Raw genomic sequence first — 26,506 nt, 5'->3', positions numbered from 1 at the left:
TTGTGGCTATGGAAAGATCATTGCATAAATGCATATGCATTCCTTAAAATAGCTTAGTTTTGCAATTTATAATAACAAGAATTTTAATCTACATAGAAAACTGTAAAGAAACCAAGAGTCTTGACAATCCCTTCTTTCCACCACATGTTCTCAAAACACCACTCATAAATATTAGGATATATTATTCCTAAAGCTGTAAAACATCTGTTTGCTGTCTGTCTCTGTACATGCTAAATGGAAAGCTCTAAACGTTGTCAGCTTCCTCCTTCTTGCTTGACATGTCCACTGTTATTTCAAATAAGACTGCCATCTCCATAGGTTTGCTGCGTTCTTAGGGCTATGGTAGGAAACAAATAACACATATTGTGACTGTCAAAGTCTATCTTTGAAATGAAATCATTAAGATATGGAAATCATTTAAATTTGGACGTGGACAAGAGTTAAGGAGATGCCATGTACTGAGACATGGACAAAGATAAATGGATTTTTATTTTTACCTACTGTTTAACTGTACTGTAATATGGATATGGCTTTTTTTTTTTCACATTGTCTGAATGTTTTCCACAGATTGTAAGAATCATAGAATATCCTGAGTTTGAAGGGTCCTGTGGTAATCATAAATCCATCTCTGACTCCACAAAAGGCAACCTAAAAATTTAACCATATACATAAAAACATGATCTATACAGTTCTTAACAGACTCAAATGCGACAGCTTCTCTGGAGAGCCTGATCCAGGCTCATCCACTTTCTCAATAGAGATTTTTTTCTAATATACAATCTGAACTTCCCCTGATGCAGCTTTCAGACCTAATGCTCTGCTGTCTGTCACCAGAGAAAAGAAATCAGCACCTCCTTCTCCTGTCCTTCATGAAGAAGTAATGAAACCAACCCCTAGTTGCTTCTAAGCTCAAATAACCAAGTATCCTCAGGCACTTCTACGTCATGCCCTCTAGACCTTTTGCCATTGCTCTTGCCCAAATCTAGACACGTAATAGTTTTGTCCCTTACGCTGTGGAGCCCCAGTGTGCGCAGCACACAGCATTTAAGATGAAGCTAAACCAACACTAAATATAGTGGGACGATCACTGTTTTTTTGACAGGTTAGCTATACAGTAGTTAATGCATTTAATTCAGTTGGGCTCTTTTGGCTGGCAGGGTGAAATGTTGACTCATAATGAGGTTATCATCAGTCAAAACCTCCAAATCCCTCTACAGCAGTACAGCCACTTGTCCCCCAATCTAAACATATATCTCAGATTACACCATCCCAAAAGCATAATCCACTATTACATTTCTTATTACATTTTATATGATTGGCTATTGTCTAATGTTCTACCAAGATCTTTCTCAAGGGAATCATTTAATTTAGTGCCATACACAGACTTACTTAGTGTGCACTTAGCTTCATTGTCTGGGTCACTGATAAAAAATTTCAAGAGAAATGTCCTTAAAATTGAGCCCTGGGGAGCAATGCCACCAGCCTCAAGCTGTCCCACTTGCTACAATGCTTTGAGTCCTACCATTTAGTCAGTTGTTTACCAATGATACTATGTATGTATCCAGTTACATGCTGGGCATTTTGTCCAGAAGGATACTGTGAAAGACAGTATCAAAGTCTTTGTTCAAATCTATAGAAATCCCTCATCCACTATCTTCTCTTTGTTCATTAAGTGGGTAACCTTGTCATAAAAGTATATTAAATAAGATGTCAAAGTGGGAGGTAGCCATATCTAGCACCTATTCAAACACAGACTGTGCCCAAGGACTGCTTTGTGATCCAATCTATAGTACACTAGTGTAACTCACAGTCTATCAGAAAAATTAAAATCTAGAGTCAAAAGGAGCATTTTAATAATTTTTGTGAAAATAGGGAAAACCTAATAAATTTTGCATATAAATTTTGTAATTTTATCGAATAGTGATCTATGACTTAAAACAGCTTTGTCATCATAAAATTTTCAAACACGTCAAACTTCCTTGGTTAGTCTGAGCATAACAAAGCTCAAAGACTTTCACAGACGTCCTCCAAAAATCCAAGTATTGTATTTAACATTAGAGTTCACATGATGAAAAAAAAATCTGTGGGTATGATAAGTTGTGACAATAATTGAACGTCTTTGGTTTTGAAATCCATGCATTTTTCATATTGGAACTTTCTATTATCAAATTCCAGTGCAGAAATTCTTGTTCTGCTTTTGTTACCAACTAATGAGGCTTTAAGAATGAAATATCATGTTCACCCTTGCTTTTGGGAATGAAGCTGAAAAAGTGTTTTCCCTCCCCCTCCTTTCATTTCTTCCTCCTCACTCAGATCCCTGTGATTTTCACAGAACTAGATATGTTGATCTTGCAAAGTATATTTTCTTCAATATCTCTGCGAGTCCCACATTCATACATTTCAGAAAGAGATTTGCTGTTTGATTTTCTTTATTTAGTGAGGAAAAAAAAAAAAAGAAAAAAAAAAAAACTTTTATATTACTCCAGCTTGTACAGCAAATCCAGGACCTGAATTTAATCCTTGCATTGTTATCATTTGTAGCAGCTTATATTAAGGCTCTGTGATATCTAGTAGAAACAACTCCATATGGATTTTATTACATTCTTCAGTTAGGTTAAATGACCTGAAATTATGCAGGCATTTTGCCACTGATCTATTACCCAGAAGTAAAAACAAAGGTGGGGGAAGAGTGCAAATAAATAAAATCTAGAACTGTCTTGGACAGGAAGCAGTTTGTTGGGAAGTTTGTAACAACCAGTTGGTTTTGAGCATGAGAAACACCTCTTTTGGCATTTACAGTAGAATTACCAAACAGAAGAAAGTAGCAGAGAAGACAAATTTATTTATTTATCTGATATTAATAAAATCTTTCTCTTAAGCTCCCAGTTGTGGTATTTTACCATTGATGGGCAACTAACAACTACCACACATTCTCGTGGTACATGCTACAGGCTTTCTCTTCATTTTATATTAATAACAGACTAGAGTGGTGAGAAAGTAAAAGCAAACTAAAAAATCTTTCCACTGCAATCACCATCTTCTGCTTCCTCCCTTTGAGCAGTGTAGGGAAATGGAATGTGATCTGTGCTCGGTGCATAATGCTCTGTTATCTACCCCTCCTACATGATCATTCTCTTCTGCTCCACTGTAGAGTCCCTCACGAGATGCCTTTCTTTCTGTACTGATCCCACAGGCTTCCCACAGGCTGCAGCTCTTCAAGAAATGCTGCAGTATGGGAACATACCACGTGGTTCATTTGTTGGGACTGCCCTGCTCCTGCACAGGTCCCTACAAGTGGCAGGTTCCTCAGCCCTTCTGACCCACTTGGGGCTTTTCTCCATGTCTGCAGCTTTGGCCCCGGGCTGCTCCTGCAGGAGCCCTCCATAGGCTGCAGCTCTTCAGGCTACTCTTACTGTTGCACCATGGCCTTCTCCATGGCTGCAGGTGGAGATCTGCTCTGTGTGATGCCCAGGTGCTTCAGAGAAACAAAATGCTCTACCACAAGCCTCTCCTGGGCTCTGGGAGCTTCTTCACTGTGTCTGGAGCACGTCCTGCCTTTCTGCCCTGACTCTGGGAACTGCTGTTTCTCCTACATGTTCTCAGTCTTCTCAGTTACTTTTGTGCCTTTTTTCAATCCACTCTCCCAGAGACACAACCAGTGTTGCTCACTGGCTCAGCTCTGGACAAAGGTAGGTTCCTTTTGGAGTTAGCTGGGACAGCTCCTGGACTCTTGAGGAGTCTATCCCTAGCTATCGAAACTCTGTTATGCTAACCCAGTGCATCACCACAGAATCAAAACAAGGGCTTGAAAAAACTTCTTGTTCACTGTTGACAGGTGTTAGCTGTGAAATGTGGAAGCAGATAGCACTCAACTGATACATAATTCTATTCTTGGCTTCACAGAGAACATCGAATGTTTTTTTTATTGTGAGTTTCACATCCTTTGATAGCTGCTAGTACTTACCTACTTCCATTCTGTCATAAAACCCTTCACAAAGATTTAGTTTACTCTTTTTATCTCTCATCAAATTCAACTACCCGTACTAGTAATGACATTTTCTTCAAGGCCCTTCACTTCTCCTTTTGCCTACATAAGAATTTTCTGCTTGAACCCCTATAATAAAAAATTGTTACATTCTGTATGTTTATACACTCAGATGGTTATAATAACTAGACATGTATTTCCATGATCTTTATTTTTAAGCACCGTATTAAAGCAAACAATTACAAGATTGAATGCTAGAGATCAATCGTATTTATCTACTTGATGGAGAATGTTTTGCTGAATTAACAGTTATGAAATTTCAGAATAAATAATTAATGTATTGAATTCTACAGTGAAAATAAAATAGCTTTACTTTCTGTGTTGTGAAAAATGTTACCATGAAATAACATCTGCTGATGTTTTATTTTATTTTAGTTTACTTGAGCACAAAATTTTAGAAATGGAAGAAAGACATAAAGAAGAGATGGACACTTTGAAAGAGGAAAAAGAGAATCTACAGAGTTTGGTCACTCGGCAAAGCTACATAATCCAGGAACTAGAGAAGCAATTAAACAAGGCAACAACTAATAACAGTGTCCTGCAGAAGCAGCAGCTTGAATTGATGGATACAGTTCATACTCTAATTACCCTGTGTTCTAAGGAAGGAGGTAAGAAAGCAGAGTTATAAAACATTACATATACTAGGAAATTTCTTTCTTAAATGCTGCATTTTTTATTTTTTTTTTTTAATATAACTCAGTGAGCTTATTCCAAGCAAGAGAAGAACATGGAGGTATCTAAGAGATGTGTAGATGTGGTGCTTAAGGACAGAGTTTAGTGGTGGAGTTAGCAGAGTAATGTTATGATTGAACTTGATGATTTTGTGGGTCTTTTCAAACCAAAATAACTCACATGATTCCATGATTATAATCAAGAACAAAAGACCAGATAAGAACCCACCAATCAAATAATGTTTAGACAGTTCTGAGGTCAACCCTTTTGTCAACAGTCATATATTTTATTATTTAAATTTCGTATCATTGAGTTATTATACCATAACCTTAGCTGCTGTAAGACAAAATTCCACTGACCTCACCCTATCAATACGGTTTTGTTCCTTTGATCATCTGTCTCCTGCTTTGACCAAATGCATTTACTGATGGTTACTTTATGGGTGTCAACTCTCAAGTTCCTTTACAGTTACTGGAGTGAAAACAAAGGAAAGTAAATCAGAATTCCTTACACATAAATGTTTTTTAAAGCTGATGAATTCAGTTGTAGGCACTTAAGGTGCACTAGCCATCCAAAAGAAGTTCTTCCTCTGAACAAGTTTTTGTTTACAGTAAAAGATTGTATTTTTTTTTTTGTTGTTATTGTTTTTCTAGATCTAGTTTATTTCTGAGTACATACAACACATTATGAACATAAAAGAAAAAAATAACATCTTGTGAGAGAAAAGAATGACTGACCATCTAGGACAGTTCTCAAGTTTGATTATGTTAGTAAACACATTTCTTGTAGGCATTGAGAAAGAAATTGAGGTGGAATTTTAGTTTTCTAGTGCTAAAAAAATTACAGACATTCCTTCCATCAGGACTATCCAAGATGGCAGAAATAAACTAATGTTGCTTGAAGATCACTGTGAGGGATGAAAATGAGACACTGGAAAGAACACATGAATAACTACGAAAAATTGGGCAAGGTTATATAGGATAGAGGGAATGAGAGATGTAAGGGAGAATGTAACAGCAAAGGTCATATGCTAAGATTAACAACTAAAAGGGGGTAAACAGTTGTGCCTGATATGCCAAGTAGTGGGTTAAAACTACTACTGAGGAAAGAAAGTTGAGAAAAGGAACATCAAAGAGACCTCTTTGTTGACAAAGAGGTGGTCAAACCTTTTCTGAGAAAAGATTCAGGGTAAACACAGAATAATTGTAGGTGCACAAGTTCTGCTAGTTATTCAGTGAGTGTGGAAGTGTTAAAGAAAGGTTTATTTGAGGTTAAGTACCAGCACTCCAAGGTCCTCAGCTCGTTTCCTCCTGGTAATTCTAGAGCTCTAATTACTATAAATAATTTTTAAAAATTAAAAAAAGTAATTCACCTGCATTGTTACTCAGTGTTTGGTTTAATAGGCAGAAAAACATATCATTCATGCTGTTCAGCTCAATGCAGTGTGGGTTTTCTCTCTGCTGCATATTCCCATGCAACTTGTGTGGCTTAAATCTGAATAGTTCCAGTGGCGAGGATTACATCTCATCCTTTGGAAGTGTTTCCTGCTTGGACCCATGTTGATAGACTACTTTTTTTTTCCTCTTCATATTTATTCTAAGTGTTCCCTTCTGCTTATTCTGTTAGACAGTTCCCCAGCATTTTGAAGTAAATAACATCCTTCATAGTAGGCTGTTCTCATATCACTAAAGAAAAACTGTGATGCAATGCAATTCATTTATCACGTTTTGCAATCTTTTGGCAAAGAAACCTGGCAAAGTTGTGCTCAGGGTTTTCTAATAGAGCTCAGGAGTATTTTAAAATTAATATCAATATGAAGTATATATTATTTTCATATGGAACTTTACTACAAATTCTCTTTAAGATTAGAAAAAGAGTTTCAAAGTATTCCAAATTAGGTTCAAAGAAAAAGAAAACAAAACAAAACACATTTTTTCTAAGATTAGTTTCCTCAGATGCTTCTTATAAATACTTCTAATGAGGATTTCAGAAGTGGATGTTTTAAGCTGGGCTCCTGGATCCAAATTCAGACATCTGAAAACCTGAATTTTCAGCAGTTTTATTTTTTAAAACAACTGAGGAAATGTGGAAGTAAAAGGTGTTCAGCATGGCTAAATGCAGAAATGTAATCCTAATTGGTTAACTCTCACCCTCAGTTTTGGACATTATTAATTTTTTTGTGTGTGTCACCATGGTAAGAATATTCCTTGGATGATTTTTTGAGAAAATTTTCAAAGAAATAATTGCAGAAAAGTTTCCACTAACTATCTAAGTTGAGCTGATTAATGTATCTGGTAAGCATATACACGGCTGAAAAGAAGCCAGACATCTTAAGTTAAAATAATATCCTGGAGTATGAGACTGTTCCAATGAAGGCAGAAAACTAAATCATTATAGTAAAAATTGCTACCAGATTCAGTCTATGCAAATATATGTTGAAAATAGAAGAGTACATGTGCTGGGAAATACAATTAAGGCTACTCACAGTTCTCACCAAAAATATGAAATTTACTCTTTCAGAAGTCTTTATGTATGCACTTATGCTTAACACATAAAATATGTCATAAGAGGTGTTTATTGGGAGGTAGAGAATATCGAAATGTGAAACATAAATCAGTGATACCTCTTCTGTCTTATACTGTTAAATATTGGTCATCTAATTTCACAAGGCATATAGCAGAAATGGAAATGATCCAGAGTGGAATAGCATAAGGGAAATAATTACAGACCTGCAACGATTTCCATATGAGGAGAGAAAGCTGTGAAATACAGAAAAAAGTATGTACGATGTACTGCTATGTAAAATCACCAACTCTGGAGAGAAGAGGGAGAGCTAGTAACAGATATCTTTCATTGACAAAAGATAATATTTAGTTATACGAAGTTCTGATTGCTAGATATCATTGAGTCTAATAAAGATTTTTGAATTATTATAAAGATGAAGAGCTATCAAAAGACAGGCTCCCTTAAAAACTTCAAGTTTTTTACTTTTGGTACTCATCTTTGAAAGGAAGTGTGACCTAAGCAAGGCATCAAGTCTAAGAGGCAAGATTGTTACAGATGAGTAACTTCCCAGGAATGAAAACAGGAGATGAGAGGAATTGAAAAATGTGGCTGAAACTTCAGTATTTTGAGAATGTTTTTAAGTACCTTTTTCAGATTTCCCACCATAAATTAAAAGTGTACAACTGTGTATTTTACAAACTCTTGCCAGTCTCAAGAAATCTAAAAACGGTAAAGTGATAAAAACAAAAAAGTGTCACAAATGGCAAGATGATCTCCTTCGCTCATTTCAGGCTTTCCAATCTGTGAAATAAAGTTAGGAATTAAAAAAAGATATTTTAAGTAAAATTACTGTTGAATGACTTTATTTGAAACCAACCATTGTGGTTGTTTTTTTTTTTTTTTTTTTTTCCTTATATATCATGAGATAAATTGATTCCAGTAATGACATAATGACACTATTTTTAGATTAGCTTAAGTAAGTTAGAAGACTTTCAGAAGACTGCCTATTAGTCTGTGAGGAAATTAGTGGCTAGTGTGAAGATATAGCACTGAGCAGAAACTGCTTTTGTTTAGTTTTACACTCTGAGAAGCTTAACTAACATAGTCCCTAATACTGGATGACAATCCTACAGTATGATCTGCTTTGGTGCTTCAACCATGGCTAGATAAATGTTGTGAGTATTTCTAAAGAACTTAAAGGGGAATGAGGAAGAAAGAAAAAAAAGTAAAAAAGAGGATAATTTTTAAAAATACAGATGGATTAAAAGATAAAGTCCAGATCCCACTTTCAGTGCTGGTTTTGTAGAAGGCTAGTTTTGAGATGGAGGCCACCTGTTCAGCACAAATTATTTGTGAGTTTCATTTCCAAAACACCACCCACCTCTCTCTGACAGTGAGTAATTCTAGGATTTCAGATGCATATAATCCACAGAAACAGAAAATCTGAAAGGTCCCGAAGATTGCAAAGAGTCAAATAAATGCAGGATACTGCATTTGTGTGTGGGAACACACAAGTCTCCATTTTGGCCTGTGTCTATGGCTTGTATATATATAGTTTTAGGCTAAACAATCTTGGAAGGGGCTATCAATAATTTCTAAATTAGAATTTCTAAAAAAGCAGTGCTTTCAGGCACTAACCTCGTTGAAATGACTGTTCAGTATTGTGGAAATTTAAAAAAACTTTCTAGAAATCAAGTAATCTCCATACTCAAATCTAAAAAAAAAAAAAAAAAAAAAAGACAAATGCCTGTAAATTTTACTTTTCTGCAACAGAAAAATAGAGAAATAGAAATGTTGAGCTGAAATAGAAATAGAAATGTTGAGCTTAATTAATCCTTGTAGAGGTACTTCACCACTATCTGCAAAGCTGTAGAAGTCCTTCACTTATAGAAGATAATAAAGAATTGGATACAGATCATTGAGTTGTTTGCAAAAGTTGTCAAAGATTTTGTAATTCTCATTTTCTTAAAACTACTCATTCCTCACGCTACTTTGAAGATTATTCTGAGGATGGATAAAGCATTTTAGTCTTATGTGTATGAATGGAAAACATACATAGTATGTAGCCTTGGCTTATCAGTCACCTTCTGTTTCTGTCCATGTTGAGATTTCACAATTTTCTGGATGAAAATATCATGTTTGATATTGTATGTTCTAAAATTTTAGTAAGTCCATCTAAATTTCTGTTTCTCCCACTATCAACTGGTATTATGAGTATTTCAGAATATGAAAAGCATGAAAATTCTGTTGATTTAGGCACATTACTGTTACGGTCAACCAATAAACATGTAAGACAGTAAAAGGTATGCGAGATACTTACTAAGCTTCCAGATCAGAAAAAAAATACTTTTCAAATGGATTTTTAGTGTTGACTGGAAAAAACTGCAAGGAATGCACTGCAAATTGTGTTAAATAATAAATAATATCTTCATCATAGAAGTATACCCAAGTTGAAACTATGTAATTCAGAAATTGCATTAGTCCGGTGGGATATTATGTTTAAAGCCAAAGGTCACAAAATGTGCTCAGTCTGAAGTCTCATCTATTTTCAAATACTTTCTTCTTTTTCTTTTTTTGTCCAGTAGAAGAACATTGACCTAGAGTGCCTATCATGTTAACACTGCTTTGCATAACTTCATAAGTTTTCCTACCCACAGCATAAGGGAATTTAAAATTTCAGCATGGAAATACATTTACATTTAACGTTTACTGTCCTTTTCTGGTTTGTTTCTTTTTTTTTTTTTTTTTTTTTTTTAATGTATATTGTCTGTCAGACTGTATATTAGCATACCTTATTAAAATGTTTGGTCCAAATTCATGCACTTAAGATTAATGGAAATGTAAAAAAACCTATTGTCATGAATGTCTGTTTTTGTGACCTCCTAGTAGGGGAGAAATAAAGCATTAGCTTCCTCTTGAATGCTGATGAGAAGCTAAGCTTAATTCTCAAAATAATACACACATATGCCAGGAATTTACCTCCCCAGAAGTGCCTATTGAGTTTGTGAAGTAAATAACTTCGTTAGGTCTGACATTTCTGCAAAGGTTCAAATCTCTAGACTTCTGAATAGATTTCATATTTTAGAAAATGCTGCATGGAAAATTTTGTTCTATTGGAATACTTACTTTTAAAAGGCATAGTAGTTCATTTACTCAAAGCATTAACCTTAAGTATTCTATTTTGTAGGACACAATTTTATCATGTTAAAATTTATACTGAAATATACAGATTGAGGATAGAATAAGAACTTCAAAGAGATGACCTGGAGGTTGCAGACACAGGGGAAACTCCATTGGCACTAACAAAATTACCCCAGCAGAGAAGCTGGCCTATTTCATTAGCAAGACTTCAAAGACAGCTTCTATAATACAAGTCAGTTTTTAAAAAGAAAAAGAGAATTAGAAAAGATTCATCAGAACGCCAACATAGATTAAAAGATTCAGGTGTTCCTAAAGATAATTTTAGGTCTCACTATTTCAATTGTGTTCAGCAACATGAATTTTTGTATTGTACTTATGCAGAGTAGAAGAATAAGTTTGTACGATGCAGTTACTGGTTTTATGTGCACAGCAAAAATGATATTGGTATTCATCTGAGATATAGTCTGTGGTAACCATTTCACTAGAAATCTCTTTTAACTCCTTAACGCTTGTCTCCTTTTTGTACTTCATCTCTAACTTTGTTAAGGATTTTTTTTAACATGATATAGTGTAACTCATGAGGCAGGAGCCTTGTATGGCATACCAGTCACTTCATTTTTCTTCTGAAGCATGGAAGCAATCAGAACAAGATTTTTTGATAATTTAAGAAGTTTATGACCAACTTTGGCTGCAAGCTGTAGATCTGAAGTGGATAAAGAGTGTGCCTTGATCCACACATTTTAAGTATGGTTAAAAGAAAGAAATACATGAATAAACTGATAGGTTTTTTTCTTTTTCTTTTGTAGCTGGAATTGGATAACCCTTAACACAAATAACAAAACATGACACTTTATTTATAAATTCTAAATATTTTTATTATTTTTTTCCTACTTTTGATTAAGAATGAAATAAAAACACAATTAAATTGACTTGGCGAACCTAGAGCAGCCTGATTTTTGAATAAAACCTTTTTTAATGCACTGAAGCCATTCGTGTTCCACACTTCTTTATTCTGCCATTATGCACTACAGAGATAATGAAAAGTGTCAAAGCTAAGGACGGCAACGTGTTTGTACAATTATATAGAAAAAAAAATCTTTAGTGTGAGGGTGATCAATTGCTGGAACAGACTTTCCAGCAAGGCAATTGATGTCCCATTCCAGTCACGGTTCAAGATACATTTGGATGTTATCCTCATTGAGGTTAACCTTAAAGTGATCAGGCAGTTGGACCTGATGATCTTTGAAGGTCCCTTCCGACTGACCTATTCTACGCTATTGCAGAAGATTGCTGTGAAAAAAGATCACATTTTTCCACTCATGATTCACAAACCTCTGTATTATAAGCCTATTCCACTTATTTAGAATAACTGTCTATATCTGTATTTTGAAATCTTGAAATCTAGGGATAAAAAAATGGAATTTTAATTCACTGAGTGCCATGGAAAGTACTCCTTTTCTTCCTTGTCTTCTATGTACAGAACCACCAAGGTGAATGAGGCTGCAGTGCTCCAGTTGTATTTGTGCAGTTGTGTAGGAAACACCTGCACATCAACACCAGTATTGTTTTGTTCTTCACAGGTTTATTTGTTCATGTGCTATAGACTTTCTGTTACCTTTGGAAAGCTTTTATGGTCCCACACATTTTTGCAGAGATGCTCAGATAGTTTACAAGCTTTCAGGAGTCAATTTTGCCTGACTCACCTACCATTTAGGGGGCAGATGTAGAAGCCTGTCTACACTTCCTTTAGATTCATCAAAGAAGCTTTTGTTTAATGAGCTGTCTTAGGATGAGGAGAATTGTGCCTGAGAGTGCCTTTTTCTCTCAATTATAGATAAGGGGTGAAAAGAATAGTGCTGCTGTTTATATGATCAGTATCTACACTGGGAAAACATAATTTTATAAGTACTGTTTTCTGAAAGTAAAGAAATAATGACATTAATACCAAATAATAATATTTTAAAAATATATATACCTTGTTCAGTCAAGGACAACTTCATTTGTAAGTTACACTGTACAATAAAATGCAACTAAATTTATTAATTATGATCAAGTCAGACCATGTTTTAATAGAGATACCATACTTAAATAAGTTAATTGACTTGTACATTATTTAATATATCTTTCAGTGGGAAAAATATTAGAGCTCTCCAAAACAGAACTGGGGATTCCTGTATTTTATCCCTATTGAGTTACTGATGATGACAGCAAATTAATATTTGTTAATATTGAGGAATGAACAATTTGAGTGGATATTTTTATACTTCAGTTCTTGGTTATTAATATTGAAATCAATTGCCATCTCTCATTCCTACAGTATGTCTCAGTGCCAAATCGCTCTTCACTTTGCTTTATGAAAATGGTATTATTCAGTTCCAGCAAAGATATTAGAGGGGATATCAGCCATGTATAAACCAGCCAACAACACTGGTAGTGTCACCCAAATGGCTTGTTAATGAAGTTTTTTTTTTTATATGCATGATTCAACTGGAAACACTAAATGCACATTAGGGTTTCTGTGTGGAAAAATATAAATCAATTAAAGAAATATGGACACTGGAGATATTAAACAAAGCCAGCGGCTTAATCTCTCTTTTAGCATTTTGTGAAAGACTTCTTTAGTTCTCATCTCTCCATGAATAGCTGGTTACTCACAAAACTGCTGTCTCAAGCAGAAACTATTAAGGAACTATATTACAGCTGGATAATTAAGTGTCTTTATCTCTTTGTAAACGGGCCATAAGGCATTCTATTTCAGCTCACTAATGAGGACCACTTTATGGTATTTCTAAGTGATGTCTTTCAAATGCGCAGTGAATCGAAGTATTATTGTTGTTACCAGTCACTAAGGCCAGATTTATTGGGAAACAAACTTGATAACTGTTGGTAATTTATTAGGTAGTAAATAATTATGCCCTGGAGAGGGTGAAAGCTCACTAAGTTAACATCATTTTCCAAGACCTAGTCAATTCCTGCAGCACTACAGGAGAGGAATTCTGCTTTAAATGATTTATTTAATAAGTAGTTGGATAGCTTCAATACTCCTGCTATGCCATTGTTTGCTTTTCTTACTTTACACTCTTAGTGGGGAGGAAAAAAAGAGAAATGTAATATTCTGTTAGCTGCTAAAACTTTTCTGTAAATTTTAGTATGAGGCAACTAATTTGCCGAGCCTTTTCTCTTCCCTTCTCCCCTTAAAAATATGGGTCTGAAATTCTTGTATGTAATGATCCTTTGTGTTTCTAATGAATCTGAAACTGTGCTAGTTCTTAGGCTGCAGAATCAACTTAGCCTTGCTAACTACATTTCAGCATAGCTTGGTAGTTGTGTTGAATTATATTAAGAGAGGTTTACACATTCACTTGGACCTCCCACATGCAGTATGGAAATATGGAAAGGCTAGGGGTTGATGGCAAAAGGACTACTTTTTATTTTGTCATTGCTCCTTGGGAACAAAATCCTTTCACTTCTCTGTTCATTCTAATAATTTTAGAACCACACAATAAGCAAAATTAAGGGAGTTGTTCCAGTGGAATTACATGCCTGTTAAAAAAAAAGAAAATAAAAAAATAAAAAAAGGATATTGCTAAACCCCCACCTCAAAAAAAAAAAAAAAAAAAAAAAAAAAAATCCAAGCCTTCTGCTTGATCTCATGTTAGTTGACTCACTCTGGCTGTGGAGACTGCAACCAACAGCAATGGGAAGAGCAGCACCACTCATTTAAATGACACTGCAGATTTATTTGGGGGTAATAATGAAATGCTCCCTTAAATATAAAATGAAAATGTTTACTCATACTGCCATAAACTCTGAAAGTTCAAATGAAGGTCAGCATTTTCCATACTAATTTTTCAGCAATTGACCGTGGCCAAGGAAGGAGTTCTAGAGTTCTGTTTCCTTCCAGCTTAAATAGCCATGTAAGTTCAAGGTAAACTCCCAAGTAAATCTTGAATGCACAGGATTTGTTTCTTGACTATTAATGAATGAAATGGAAAATTGAATAAATTATGAAATCTTATAAATTACTACGAATGAACAGAAAAAAAATCAGAAAAAAACTATGTACCACAGTATAATTGATGATGTGCTCAAATATTCTGCAAAATATTTGATCCTGTGCCTGAAAAACTAAACAAGTAATTCTAAAAAAAAAAGATGATGAAGAGTGTGACACCGAGTCAACCAAGTATATTAGATCTACTTCAGGTGGTGAAAAAATTGTAGCATGCAGTAGAGATGATTAGCTTCTTATGTATCTGAACAGATTGGAGTCCAGGATATGCACTATTCAAATCTTCTTTGCCAGGTACAGAAACTTGCACTTGCATGGCTATCATTGCAGTCTGCAGGCAGCACCGTGCTTGTCTGAAGAGCAAATCTGAGTTGGAGCATGTTTCCAGTTTTGTGTCTGCTTCTGTGTTGCACAGAACATTTCCAACACAATTGTGTTACTGAAAGAAATACTGGTGCAACACATACATCTATGTTGCAGTTCAATATTTGTTCTTAAGCGGAGGTTGGTATCTGCAAGACTAGGCCACTAAAATGACACACTGTACCTCTGGCTGTAGGTCAGCAAAAAAAGAGTGGCTGTAACTTGGAGCGGCTGTAACTTTCCTCCTCAAAACAAAAATAATCTTCACCCTTTCTCTGTGAGATCTGTTTGTGGCTCCTGGCACTAACTCTGGGAACATATATGAATGGTGTGGGCCATGTTGTAGACCTCCATGCTGGGGATATTTGACTGACATCCTTCTGAGAACATTATCAAACTGTTCCCAATTCAATTCTTTGCAAGCCGGGTGCTATTTGCAATTTTAACTGGAAAGGCAGTGGAGCACAGCAGCTGCACCCAAATGGCTGGAAAAAGGGTTAGAGATACAAGATATCTTATGGAAGTGTAGGATTCCACACTGTGTGTCTGGAACCACAACAAGATTAAGGGAAACTTTGCTTGCAATCTGGATACTGATAGTAACTAATACGCTGTAGTCCTTGAATGACCCTGTCCTTAGATGCTGCAGCTGTAGGTAGAACGACAAGACTCTCCTTTTCAACTTGTTAAAAGCTTCTCACCTGAGACACATGAAATGCTTTTGTCAAAGCAGGTAGAATTTAGATAAAATATGTTTGCAGTAAGAGAGAAGTAAGTTGGAGAGAGAATTTTCCTTCTAAGATTCAAAAGCACAAAGAATATTTTTTGTGTCTTTTGGTTTGTTTAGTGACTACTGAATCTTCTAAGAAAATTTGATATGCGTAAATGAAACATTTAAGCCATGAAAATAAAATAATTCAATAAGGTACTGCAGAAATCTCTGAATCTGTTCAACTAAGTCACCACCATAGAAAAAAAAAAACAAAACAACAGCTGCCTTTCATTTACTGGCAATATCAATACAGGACACAGGACTCTAGTGATTAACTCAGTCTCAACTGATTTCAAAAATATGTCAGTTCAGAACTTAAATTATTTAGTAAATATGAATGTGATTTTGTTGATTCAGTCAACATAATGAACTGCAGTTTGATGTTCTTTGTTATTTATAGACAAACTGCACTGTTCATTCACCAAATATCTGTTTTTCAATTCACTTGAAAAACAGTGAATTAAGTACTTCATTTTCCTAATTAAAAAAACAGAATTCTTGAAAAAATTGATGTATAATTTTTGAAATATTTTTTCTAGTAGATCAAACTAGATAATTTTGATATATATAAGAAAAAAGATACGTATTATATATTTTATATTTTTTATTCCCAGAGGATGACTTTAGATTACTACATATTTCAGGAGCTGTTTCCTCGTTAGTTAGTTGCTATTTTTTAATATTTGGGTAGAAAAGCAGATTGCTTTTGAGAGAACCTTACAAACTAATTTACTAAGCATTTTCTAGCAATAGAACTGCTCAGCTCTGGCGTCTTAGAGCTCCTGGGTGAGCAACCACATTTATTTGGATTCCTGTCCTTCTGTGAAGCTGCAAAGCAACCACATTGCCAGGGCTTTTGCACCTATGTGGGAACAGTCAGCTGGAAGAGCCCTGAGCACTTATAGAAGATACTTGCTATGTTACCTGGACTCAACCTGTCATCCAAGGCTTTGGTGAAAAAAAAAAATAAAGCCAAGGAACTGACAATTGAAAGAAATAACTCCGCAGATGGGGAAACATAGATAGTATAAATGAAAGAGAAAGTTATTGGACTGAAAATTAAGCAGAGGTCTTTTGGGTATACAGTGAAATGAATTTATTTTGCTTGTTAATTAATCTTCTGATCAGGAGAGGAGGTTTTTATGTAGAGACATTGTGTCTTCGTAGGGCATGACTTCATCACCAGCTTATTCATCCAGAAAATGCAAAACAAAAAAAAACCCTCCAGGTCTCCAAATTTTGGCGAACTATTCAGGTCTAAAAATCATGATATTATTTTACTTGACACAGACTTATCTTTTTCTTTGGATACATAAACCTTTGACTAAGTATAGTATCTGAAAATAGCTAAACTAACATTAGAAAATGCTAAAGAAATTTGCGGTGTTTAAGCTGAACAGAGAAATTCAATGGCTACATGATTTGTTTTGAAGCTCTTTCCTTGAACTTTATTACTTTTTAATATTTCTTCATGATTTGTCAACCAGTGTATCATTCATTGGATGCATAAAGGATTCCAGGTCTATGCAATGTCATACAATAGCTGATCCGAAAGAAATGCCTCCTATTTTACTATATTGGCCTATGATGTCAGAGACAGTCTTGGTGACGTGGCAGTAGAGGTGGAACCTTCCTGCCAACGTTCCATTACATTTTGTTGCCATGTGACAGATGGCAGCAGAGAGGCACTCTGACAAAATGATCTCTGACCCAAAAATGTGAATGAAAGAAAGGTACGTAGTTGAATTCTTCCACGGGGAAAAAATTGCACCCACTGACATATATTGATACTAGCTAAACATGAATGGAGACCGAATAGTGGATGTGAGCACAGTGAAGCAGTGGGTGCTGTGTTTCAGCAGTGACAACAGTGTCAGCAGGTCACCTCTGCAGATTGTGTGGCCTGCAGGCCCTTGTTCATTGCTAGCCAAAAAGCATAGCTAATGGTGGTGACTGTGTTGAAAAACAATGTATCGTAGCTAACAATTTGTTCTATCAAATTGTTCTCCTTGATTCTATTGTTGTTTCTGTGGTAATAAATGTAATAAATAAAAAAAGTAATATTTTGGAGCATCCCACATGGAAAAAAAAACAAAATCTTTTGAGTAATAGAAGTTATTTGGAAGCAATATGGAATACTGAGTTAGAAAAACAAAATTTAACCTTAAAAAAATCGTATTTTATCCTGCAAGTGCATTACCATTAGCATTCCTGAGTATTAGTTTTCTGATGACTTTAGGCTCTTGTAAATTACAGCATGATCTGTTCAGGAAAATTTTGTGCTTGTCTTACTAAATGCATTGTTCTGCAACATGTAACAGCTCAAGTAGCTTCACAAGTGGCTGAGCTTTCCTTCTGGTTTTCTGGAAGAGGGAGGACAAGCACCCAAAAAAAGCTGTCTTCTCCTGGCTACAGTGGTTCAGTGCACGAAACCCACTGCTGTAAAATAATTGGGTTGCTTAGTCTGTAGGAAATTACCACATCTGTTTTGTGTGGTCTTGGGTATTTCAGCTGACTGATACTGAAGGGAAGGAAGAAACTGAGCGTATGCAAGACATTTATCTGTCCCTGTCACCTTCCTCTCTGATGTCAACAGAAGTTTTGTTGTGTTTTCTCTAATCTCTAAGCAAAAGGTAAAAATATTTTTCTAAGTATGCTTTTTAGACATTCATTTCCTGAGAAAATTATTTTCAAATCTAATTCTAATTCATTTGGAATTAAAATCTTCATTTGAAAGTCAGATAATATTAACTTTGGGAGATAATCCTTAAATTTTTTGTCTAACTTTCAGTTAAAAATGAACCAAATTCAAATCTTAGTATCCCTGAGTGACTCTTTAAGTGTTTTGCAATGTGTATATTATGGTAAAATAGAGGTAACATGACCTTTCAATACATATTATACATATTAAAATATAAGTAGTTAAAACTGAAGGAAATGAAGACTCTGCTTCTGTACAATAAAATACATTTTTAGACAAAAGAAACTAATGTCTGCAGTTGAAACACCAGTATTAGAGAAAGTCAGGCTGGGAAGAATGGATTTAATCTAAAGCCCCTTGAAATCAATGAGAGGCTTTGCTTTAACTCCTCTGGGATTTGGCTCAAACCCCAAGTAATTATTCAAGCTGGACTTTGGTCACTGATGCTAACACCATCTGCATACAGAAAAGTATTGTGAAATCTTTAATTAACACGAGTCATGAAGGCTTCACTTCTATGATTTATTTATAACCTGACACCTTCATGCAGTGTTCTGTGTGCCTTGCTGAGGGCCCCATCTCACAGGGAAGTGTCATCTACTGCATCACCAGCACTGCCTTTCTTTTCCAAGTTTCAAAGTAGTCAATTTCCAAATGAAGTTCACATGGAAGTACCTGAACCTAGTTTTATTTTTATTGATGGTGTTCAAAGAAAACAATAAGCACAACGTATGCGTAGAAAGGCAAAAATATGAGGATTTTGTTTGCATCTGTATCTAGAGAGTAGGATAATCTTATAATAATTCAAGTCTGGACTTCTCTTTTTTTTTTTTCTTTTTTTTTTTCTCTCTTTTTTTTTCTTTTTTTTTTTCTCCATTTTTGCCTTTTCACGAAACCACTGCAGCAAAACACTTAAAATTTTTCTTCCTCAGTTTCTGTATCTGTTTAGTGATATCAATGACAAGTAATCTTGCAGAAATTCACCATGCTAAACTATTGCTTTGAAGTGTTCAGAGGTGAGTTAGCATATCAAGCTGCAAAGCAAACACTTTTATGGCCCAGATCATCCTACATGCTGTGCAAGACTGTTGCTCTTTTGCACATCATTATCATTAAGTGCAAGATTTACATTATAGACCACTTTATTGAGACTGAATAAGACACAATCCTTTTTCTACTTACAGTTCAGATTTTCAAGCAAAAGAAATGAAAAAAAAAATGTTTGTGTCACAGAACAATGAATGTGTCTGAAGGACCTAAATGTTGTTTCCTCATTGAAGGGATTAATGAAGTGCTGGCCTGAGCCATGCACAGCACTTATGGACATGTTTAACTTTAGGATTCTGAGTAGACTGATGGATTTCTATGGGAATACTGATGTACTTAAAGTATGTGTTGTTGGAATGAAATCATATTCTACGGTATTGTGTGGGGTCAGACTACTTTTGTTTGTGAAAGTGAAGGGAACATTCACATCTCCTTCTACAGGGAATCTCCTGTAGCTTTAAAACCAGGATCCTCAAATATTCCCTCCTGAGTTCTCAGCCTAGACTGCGTACATAGGTCACTCAGAAAGTAATGCCTCCTATGTATTACCATGGAAACTACAACAGATACAAAGAGAACAATAACACTGTTTAATAGATCAAATTCTCAGATGCAATGCACTCTTTTTCAATACGGTCACCATCCCTGGCAATTTATTTTGGCAGAGTGATTAATTTTTGCTAGACTGCATGCTGCAATTGTAAACAAGTGCACCAACAGAGGTGACCCTCTGTCACCACTGCTGAAACACACCACCTACTGCCTCACTGTGCTCACATCTACTGTTTGGTCTTCGTAAACGTTGAGCAAGTATCAGTGAATGTCAATGGATGCAATCTTTTCCACATGCAAGAATTCAACTCCACACCTTTTCTCCAAACACACTTCCATGTCAGACTGCCCCTCTGCTGCCATCTTTCACATGGTAACAAAACGTAATGGAATATTGGCAGGAAGGTCCAACCTCTACTATCATTTGCCTCTGATGTTGTGGGACAGAGTAATAAAATAGGATACATTACTTTTGGGGCAGCCCACATAAGTGATCTGTGATATGCAAGATCAAGATCTGCACCAGTGTTCCAATATTACTTGTTTTCTGTTCTGAGTCATAAAAAGACTAAACATGACTCTAAATAACTGACTTCAGGAGCACCCTTTTTTTCTTTTTTTTCCCTTAGGCTGTATCTAGCAACTTATATGTAGGTGTAAAACTCATGAAACCATTCTCTGCATCCAAAAAAAGCAAACTTAAGCAAACATCTCCCTTGCTACAAGCCCCAAAGCTGCTCAAAAGGCAGTGCGTCATTGAGAAAAGGCATACTCTCCTCCCAGATTTTGTATTGCTCTCTCAGGTGAAGTCTGTCTTGGATCACAGCACTGAGCAAGCTTGTCCACCACCACATGCTGTTGCTGGAGCGTTCTTTGACAACCTCCCAGACACAGCTTTATTCAGGCACAACACCTGCAGCTGCACAGTCCTTTGCTCTCAGAAGGAATCTGCTGTGCTCATCTCTCTGTAGACAGGATGCTCTATATAGCTATTTTAATCATGACTTATTTCTGCTGGTGCCTCCTCTGCCATCTGTCTGACAGTTTCATAATAGTTTTTTAATAGAATTTACTCAATTACTGAGGATCACAGTATAGTTATTACTGTGAATGTTTAAAGTGAATACAAAGTGCACGAGTCTCTCATACAAACACGCTTAATATTACTATTGTAACTTATATTACTGTATTTTTCTCTGCTTTGCAGTTTTACTTAAGAATGTGAAGAAGGAGGAAGAAAAGCCTTTCAGAGACTGTGCAGATGTATACCAATCTGGTTTTAACAAAAGTGGTGTCTACACTATTTATATTAACAACGTTTCAGATCCTAAAAAGGTAAGGCAAATATATGGTCTATTTTCATTTTTGTAAATGGGAAGTTACTCTGACCTTAAAAGGAGCATTTGGAGCCTCTATGGAAGTTCTCATTTTTCAAAATATTGCACTGAAACAAATAAACCTGGTTATATTCAGACTTGAAAAAAATACAGTAGAATGGAGAAAATGATAAGTGTATTATTCCAGACATTCTTCTTTCTCACTGACAGAGAATCTCTCCCAAATTCCAACTTGCACTCAAGAGTTTACTCGCTTCCTCCCACTCAGTAAGTTCAGCTGAATCCCTCTATGACCACCAATGAGCTTGCAGTGAGGCATAGAAGATTATTATTTTCTATTATAAAATTGTTTTTTTCCATTATATTATGTGATTTTGGGGCTAAAGTGAGCCAACTGAAGCTAGGAAAGTGAACAAATAGGCTAAGGGTAATTTACACAGGGAGAAAGGCAGGCTTGTCCCTCTGACAGGGCACTACTGAGAGCAACACCCACCATGGCTATGGGCTGGTTACTTGCCAGAGAAAAGTAGGGTGTTGTCCAGCAAATGGGTTGGGTGGGAGGAAGGGAACTCTATCTTTCTGGTGATTTTATTCTTACTGCAGTAAAATGGTGACCCTGCAAACAGAAGAATGCAGTGCAAATATTACTAATGTAACTCTATGTAGGCACTTTACAATGATACTAAGGTATGTAAAATTTATTTCTAAAGTGAATTTGGTTTTTGACAGATTTTGGAAGCCTCTGAATGTCAACTCGTTATGGTTTACTGAGGAATTAGTGTTTGTTAAAGCACGATTACAATTGGAATGGGAGAGTGCTTTGGGCAAAGGCCAGTAAAGGTCTGATGAATATGAATGGACATGATATGAAATGCAGAGACACCTTTAAGCTTTACTGAACAGGACAAGAACAAAAGCAGTTCCATAGAAGCTGTTCATCTCAAAACAGATGTTACACCAAAGTCAGAATTGCATGCACAAGTTGGGTTTACTTAGCCTTATTAGCCTTAGTAAAGTTCCAGAATCTGGATTGCAATGAAAAACAGTAGCTATCTGAAAGCACTGTAGCACTTATGTTCCTGGTATACTTACAGGAGCATCTGAGTACCTAAACACACTTCACTGATGCTACAAGTGCAGTAACACAATGGAAGCTACTCAGTGTTCATGCTTATATCACTGTTTGCAGACACTGTTGTCAATGAATACATGTAGCACAGCTCAGCTGGTATCACTGTACTACTTTTTTTTTTTTTCTTTTTTTTTTTTTTTCCCTTGGAGGCTTCCTTTTTAGTTAGAATATGTGGGAATGTGTGTGTGTTGAGGAAGTTTCTGCTAGCACCTGTTTCTGTCTTGCCCTAATGATAACATAGTACAAGCTGATCCTAGGCATGTTCAAGTTAGTCAAGTGAGGAGTCTAATTGCTTTAACAGATGTTTTTTCAGACATTCAGATTGTATCAATAGACTGCAAAACAGTGCTGTGCAGAGATAGCTGAACCAACTCCAGTTGAGATAGCTTCAAAATCAGATCAGCGCATCACTGTGGCAGGACTAATTATCCCAGAGACAGCACCGTGCTGGCACAGTTAGATTGCTCTGGGATCCATGCTAATATCTTGAATTCCATGGAGACATACCTGTTTGTTTAAAGCAGGCTCAGCTATCTGGATTACCACAACAGCAGTGCACAGTTCCTACATTTCTGAAGTGGCCTAATATTGTTGCCTTCTGTAATACCTGCAGCCACCAGCAATTGCCTCATTTATGGCAATTTTATATTTTGGGATATAAAAATAAACTTTTGTTACATTATGTATTTCCTTAGGGATACTTGCATCCTGACACTGAGTAGCAAAAGCCCCTTCATCATCTGTACAAGTGTTACTATCAGTTATAATAATTTTGCTCTTCATATCTTCCTATATTCATAGAAAACTGTCCTTTATGCTTACAGCTCCATAACATTTATATGGCTCATTTTCATATGCTTAAAAAAACAGCTTGCAAATTTTCTTTCATGCCTCTAGCTTCAACTGTTCATTGGCTTAAAATGTTTTCCAATCCTACATGAAAAATAAATTATTCATTTCTAATGAAAAGAATCTAAATTATATTCCATATCTTTGAGAAGGGAAAAGATTTGCTTTAAAATATTAAGCTAATTAATTGGCTTATTTAGGGGTGTGTGTGCGTGTGTTTGATGATGTTGATAAACAATTATCCCTCAGTCATAGTGACAGCAAAGGCAGGAGTCCACTCAGGGCTATACACAGGTGAGGGCAGCTACTGGGAGAAGAGAGGCTGATGAGGACAAAGGGGCAATGAGGGTGAGGTCATTGCTTTTACAGGAGGTGGAGGAAGCCAAGGGGACAGTTCTGAGTGCCTGCAGCATCTCCATATCCTACCATGCTTCACTCTGTAACTCTGATTTAATGTCATCTAAAGTCATCACAAGGATGACTTCTATAAACTTCTGTGTGCACTGCACTGAAATTGTCATGTTAAATGCTGGCAGGGTCTGCGTATCTGTGTGTCTACAACTCTGCAAAAAATCTGCACTGCCATGAATTTTATCTTCACCCTCTGCTCTGCTTTCTGCCTATGGGCTTTCTACCAGATTCACATTGATGACCTCTCTGAGTACATCTGCGAGAACTTTAACCCATTAACTATATGGATGCTGCATGCACTGTGAAGACTCTGGTTCTTGCTCAGTTACCTCCAGCTTTGGTTTCTGTACCAGAGAGATATTCCCTGAATCTCAAATGGCTTGTTAAATCTGGAGCTTGTTGATACAAATCTACAGTGTTGACTTGTGAAGTCATATTGTGGAAGCACTTAATGTACATTAAGAGGTAATCCGACCAGTTTCATTCATAGTAGAATTACAGTGACCTCTACATTATTACTATACATTTTTAATAATTTAATCCATAACTGTGAATTATGTACAAATAATTCCATATATGCCTTTTGAGGGTCCTGGTGGACGAGAAGCTGGACATGAGACAGCAATTTGTGCTTGCAGCTTGAAAGGCCAACTGTGTTCTGGGCTGCATTAAAAAAGGGGTGGCAAGCAGAGAGAAGGAGGTGATTGTCCCCCTCTACTCAAATCTTGTGAGGGCCCATTTGGAGTACTGCGTCTAGACCTGAGGCTCCCAGTGCAGGAAGGATGTGGAGCTTTTGGAGTGGGTGCAGAGGAGGGCCATTATGATCAGAAGGCTGGAGCACCTCTCCTGTGAAGAAAGGTTGAGAGAACTGGGATTGTTTAGCTTGGAAAAAAGGAAGATCTGGGGAGACCTCATTGTGGCCTTCCAGTACTTTAAGGGAACATATAAGCAGGAGGGGGAAAGACTGTTTACGAGGGTGGATAGTTATAGGACAAGAGGAAATAGTCTTAAACTGAGACAGGGGAGGTTTAGGTTAGATATTAGGAGGAAGTTTTTCACATATATCGTGGTGATGCACTGGAACAGGTTGCCCGAGGAGGTTGTGGATGCCCCATCCCTGGAGGCATTCAAGGCCAGGCTGGATGTGGCTCTGGGCAGCCTGGTCTGGTGGGTGGTGACCCTGCACATAGCAGGAGGGGTTGAAACCAAATGATCATTGTGGTCCTTTTCAACCCAGGTCATTCTATGATTCTATGATTCTATGATTCTTTTAATAGCTTGGGTATACTTATTCATACCTTTAAGGCAGTAGTGAAACACTTTGGATATCCTTTTAATTTAAACCAGGTTCTTTTTGTTGATGACAAACTCAAAATGTAGAGATGTGTAAAAATTCAAAGTAACTTCATCCTTTTCTTTATTTGGTAGAGGATTAAACATCAGAACGTGCTAAAAGTTGTTTAATGATTGAGTGCTCTGACACTCCTGGGCCAGAAGCCAGTCCAGGACATTTGTTGGCTAGAACTGTGCACAGCAAACATCTATAAGGAGCTTGGCAACCCTGTTAGTGTGGCAGGTGTTTGTGTCTACCACAATAGAAAGTGCTAGACCACACAATGACAGCTGCTGTAAATCTTTCTTTCACTCTTCAGTTTTCTCCTTTAATCTGCTATGTTATATAGAAAACATTCAAGTACTTTAGTAGGCATTTTTTTCTATTCTAGAATAAAAAGACTTGCTTTTTTTTTTTTTTTTTTTTTTGGGTATGTGTGTCTTTAAAATTAGTAGTCTTAGTACAGTTGAGGATTTAATGCTTTAGAAATTGGCATGGATTCATGGGAGCTTCACATGACTTGTAAGGAAAGTGAATCCATCATTTAGAAATTCTCACTGTAAATCAGATTAAGAAATTAAATCTTGTAGATAAATGTTTTGACTCTCACCATCTTCCCAGAACAAAGAATAGGGCCAAAATATTTGTAAAAATCTGTGGGTTTTCTTGTGGTTAACCTAAATGAAGTTCACATATTTGCACTGTTCAGTATTCTGTTTCCTTCCTGTACCTACACAGTGTCTTCGCTGGTCATGCCTGGAGCAAATTAAAACAAAAGCTCTTGCACAGGATTACTGTGACAATGGTTATGAGAAGGAAAGATCTAAATTGTTTTGCCTGAGGGTGGAATATGGTTCTTTATCAAATAAGAGATCTTATGAATGATATTAGCGTTTGATTTGGCAAAGCAACTTGAAGTTCTAAGTTACTTTCCAGCGCTGTCTTGTCGATGTGAATGCCAAAAGCTAAAACTGATAGGTTGCACCCTTTCCACCTTCTCACCTATTAGCACCTTAAAAAACAAAATATAACTATAAAAGCACACAGTCGAATGAAAATTAGGATAGCTGCAGTGCCACTCTGCTGCTGTGGACAAGTACTTGGGAATGAAAATCAGGGACATTTGCTTTAATTAGGAGCACTGAAAAACTTAGTTGGATCTTAAAATTGTTTCATACAATAATGAATGTTATCACCACATACAAAGAAAAGTGAATAAGTAGTGTTTGCAATTTTTTTTATAATGTATCCTCTATATTTTTTTTAAATGTAGGGTAAGAAGAGTGAAAAATGAATAAAAAATAAATATCCATTTTAAATGGGTAATTTTCTGAATGAACATGAGACTTTACTGAGAGAATTACACTGAATATATATGGGGTCTGAGCATGACATCAAAGGCATAAAGCATGAATCCATAGGGAAACAGGCTTCCATAATTCCATTATTCACATTTTCCACCTCTAAAATGACAGGATTCCAATGCAAGCATCTCTTTTTTTTTTTGTTACTGCACAGGTCTTCTGTAATATGGAAATCAATGGAGGAGGATGGACAGTTATACAGCACCGAGAAGATGGGAGCCTGGATTTCCAGAAAGGCTGGAAAGAATACAAAATGGTAAGGTAAAAGAA

At 36.1% G+C, this 26,506-nt stretch overlaps 1 protein-coding gene across 2 annotated transcripts in view; it reads left to right on the top strand.

The window, feature by feature from the left end:
* Positions 1–26,506, top strand: part of ANGPT1 (angiopoietin 1) — a 163,014-nt gene that overhangs the window by 85,478 nt on the left and 51,030 nt on the right. For both annotated transcript variants that reach the window (XM_052704682.1, XM_052704683.1), the window contains exons 4-6: positions 4,421–4,653; positions 21,018–21,145; positions 26,391–26,492. In XM_052704682.1, coding sequence (XP_052560642.1) covers positions 4,421–4,653; positions 21,018–21,145; positions 26,391–26,492 — 463 coding nt within the window. The remainder of the gene's footprint in view (positions 1–4,420; positions 4,654–21,017; positions 21,146–26,390; positions 26,493–26,506) is intronic.

The sequence above is a fragment of the Tympanuchus pallidicinctus genome, unplaced genomic scaffold, assembly GCF_026119805.1.
Source record: "Tympanuchus pallidicinctus isolate F22 unplaced genomic scaffold, pur_lepc_1.0 scaffold5, whole genome shotgun sequence".
In the NCBI taxonomy this organism is placed as follows: domain Eukaryota; kingdom Metazoa; phylum Chordata; class Aves; order Galliformes; family Phasianidae; genus Tympanuchus; species Tympanuchus pallidicinctus.
The sequence above is the reverse complement of the archived record's forward strand: the minus strand, read 5'-3'. Positions and strand labels throughout refer to the sequence as shown.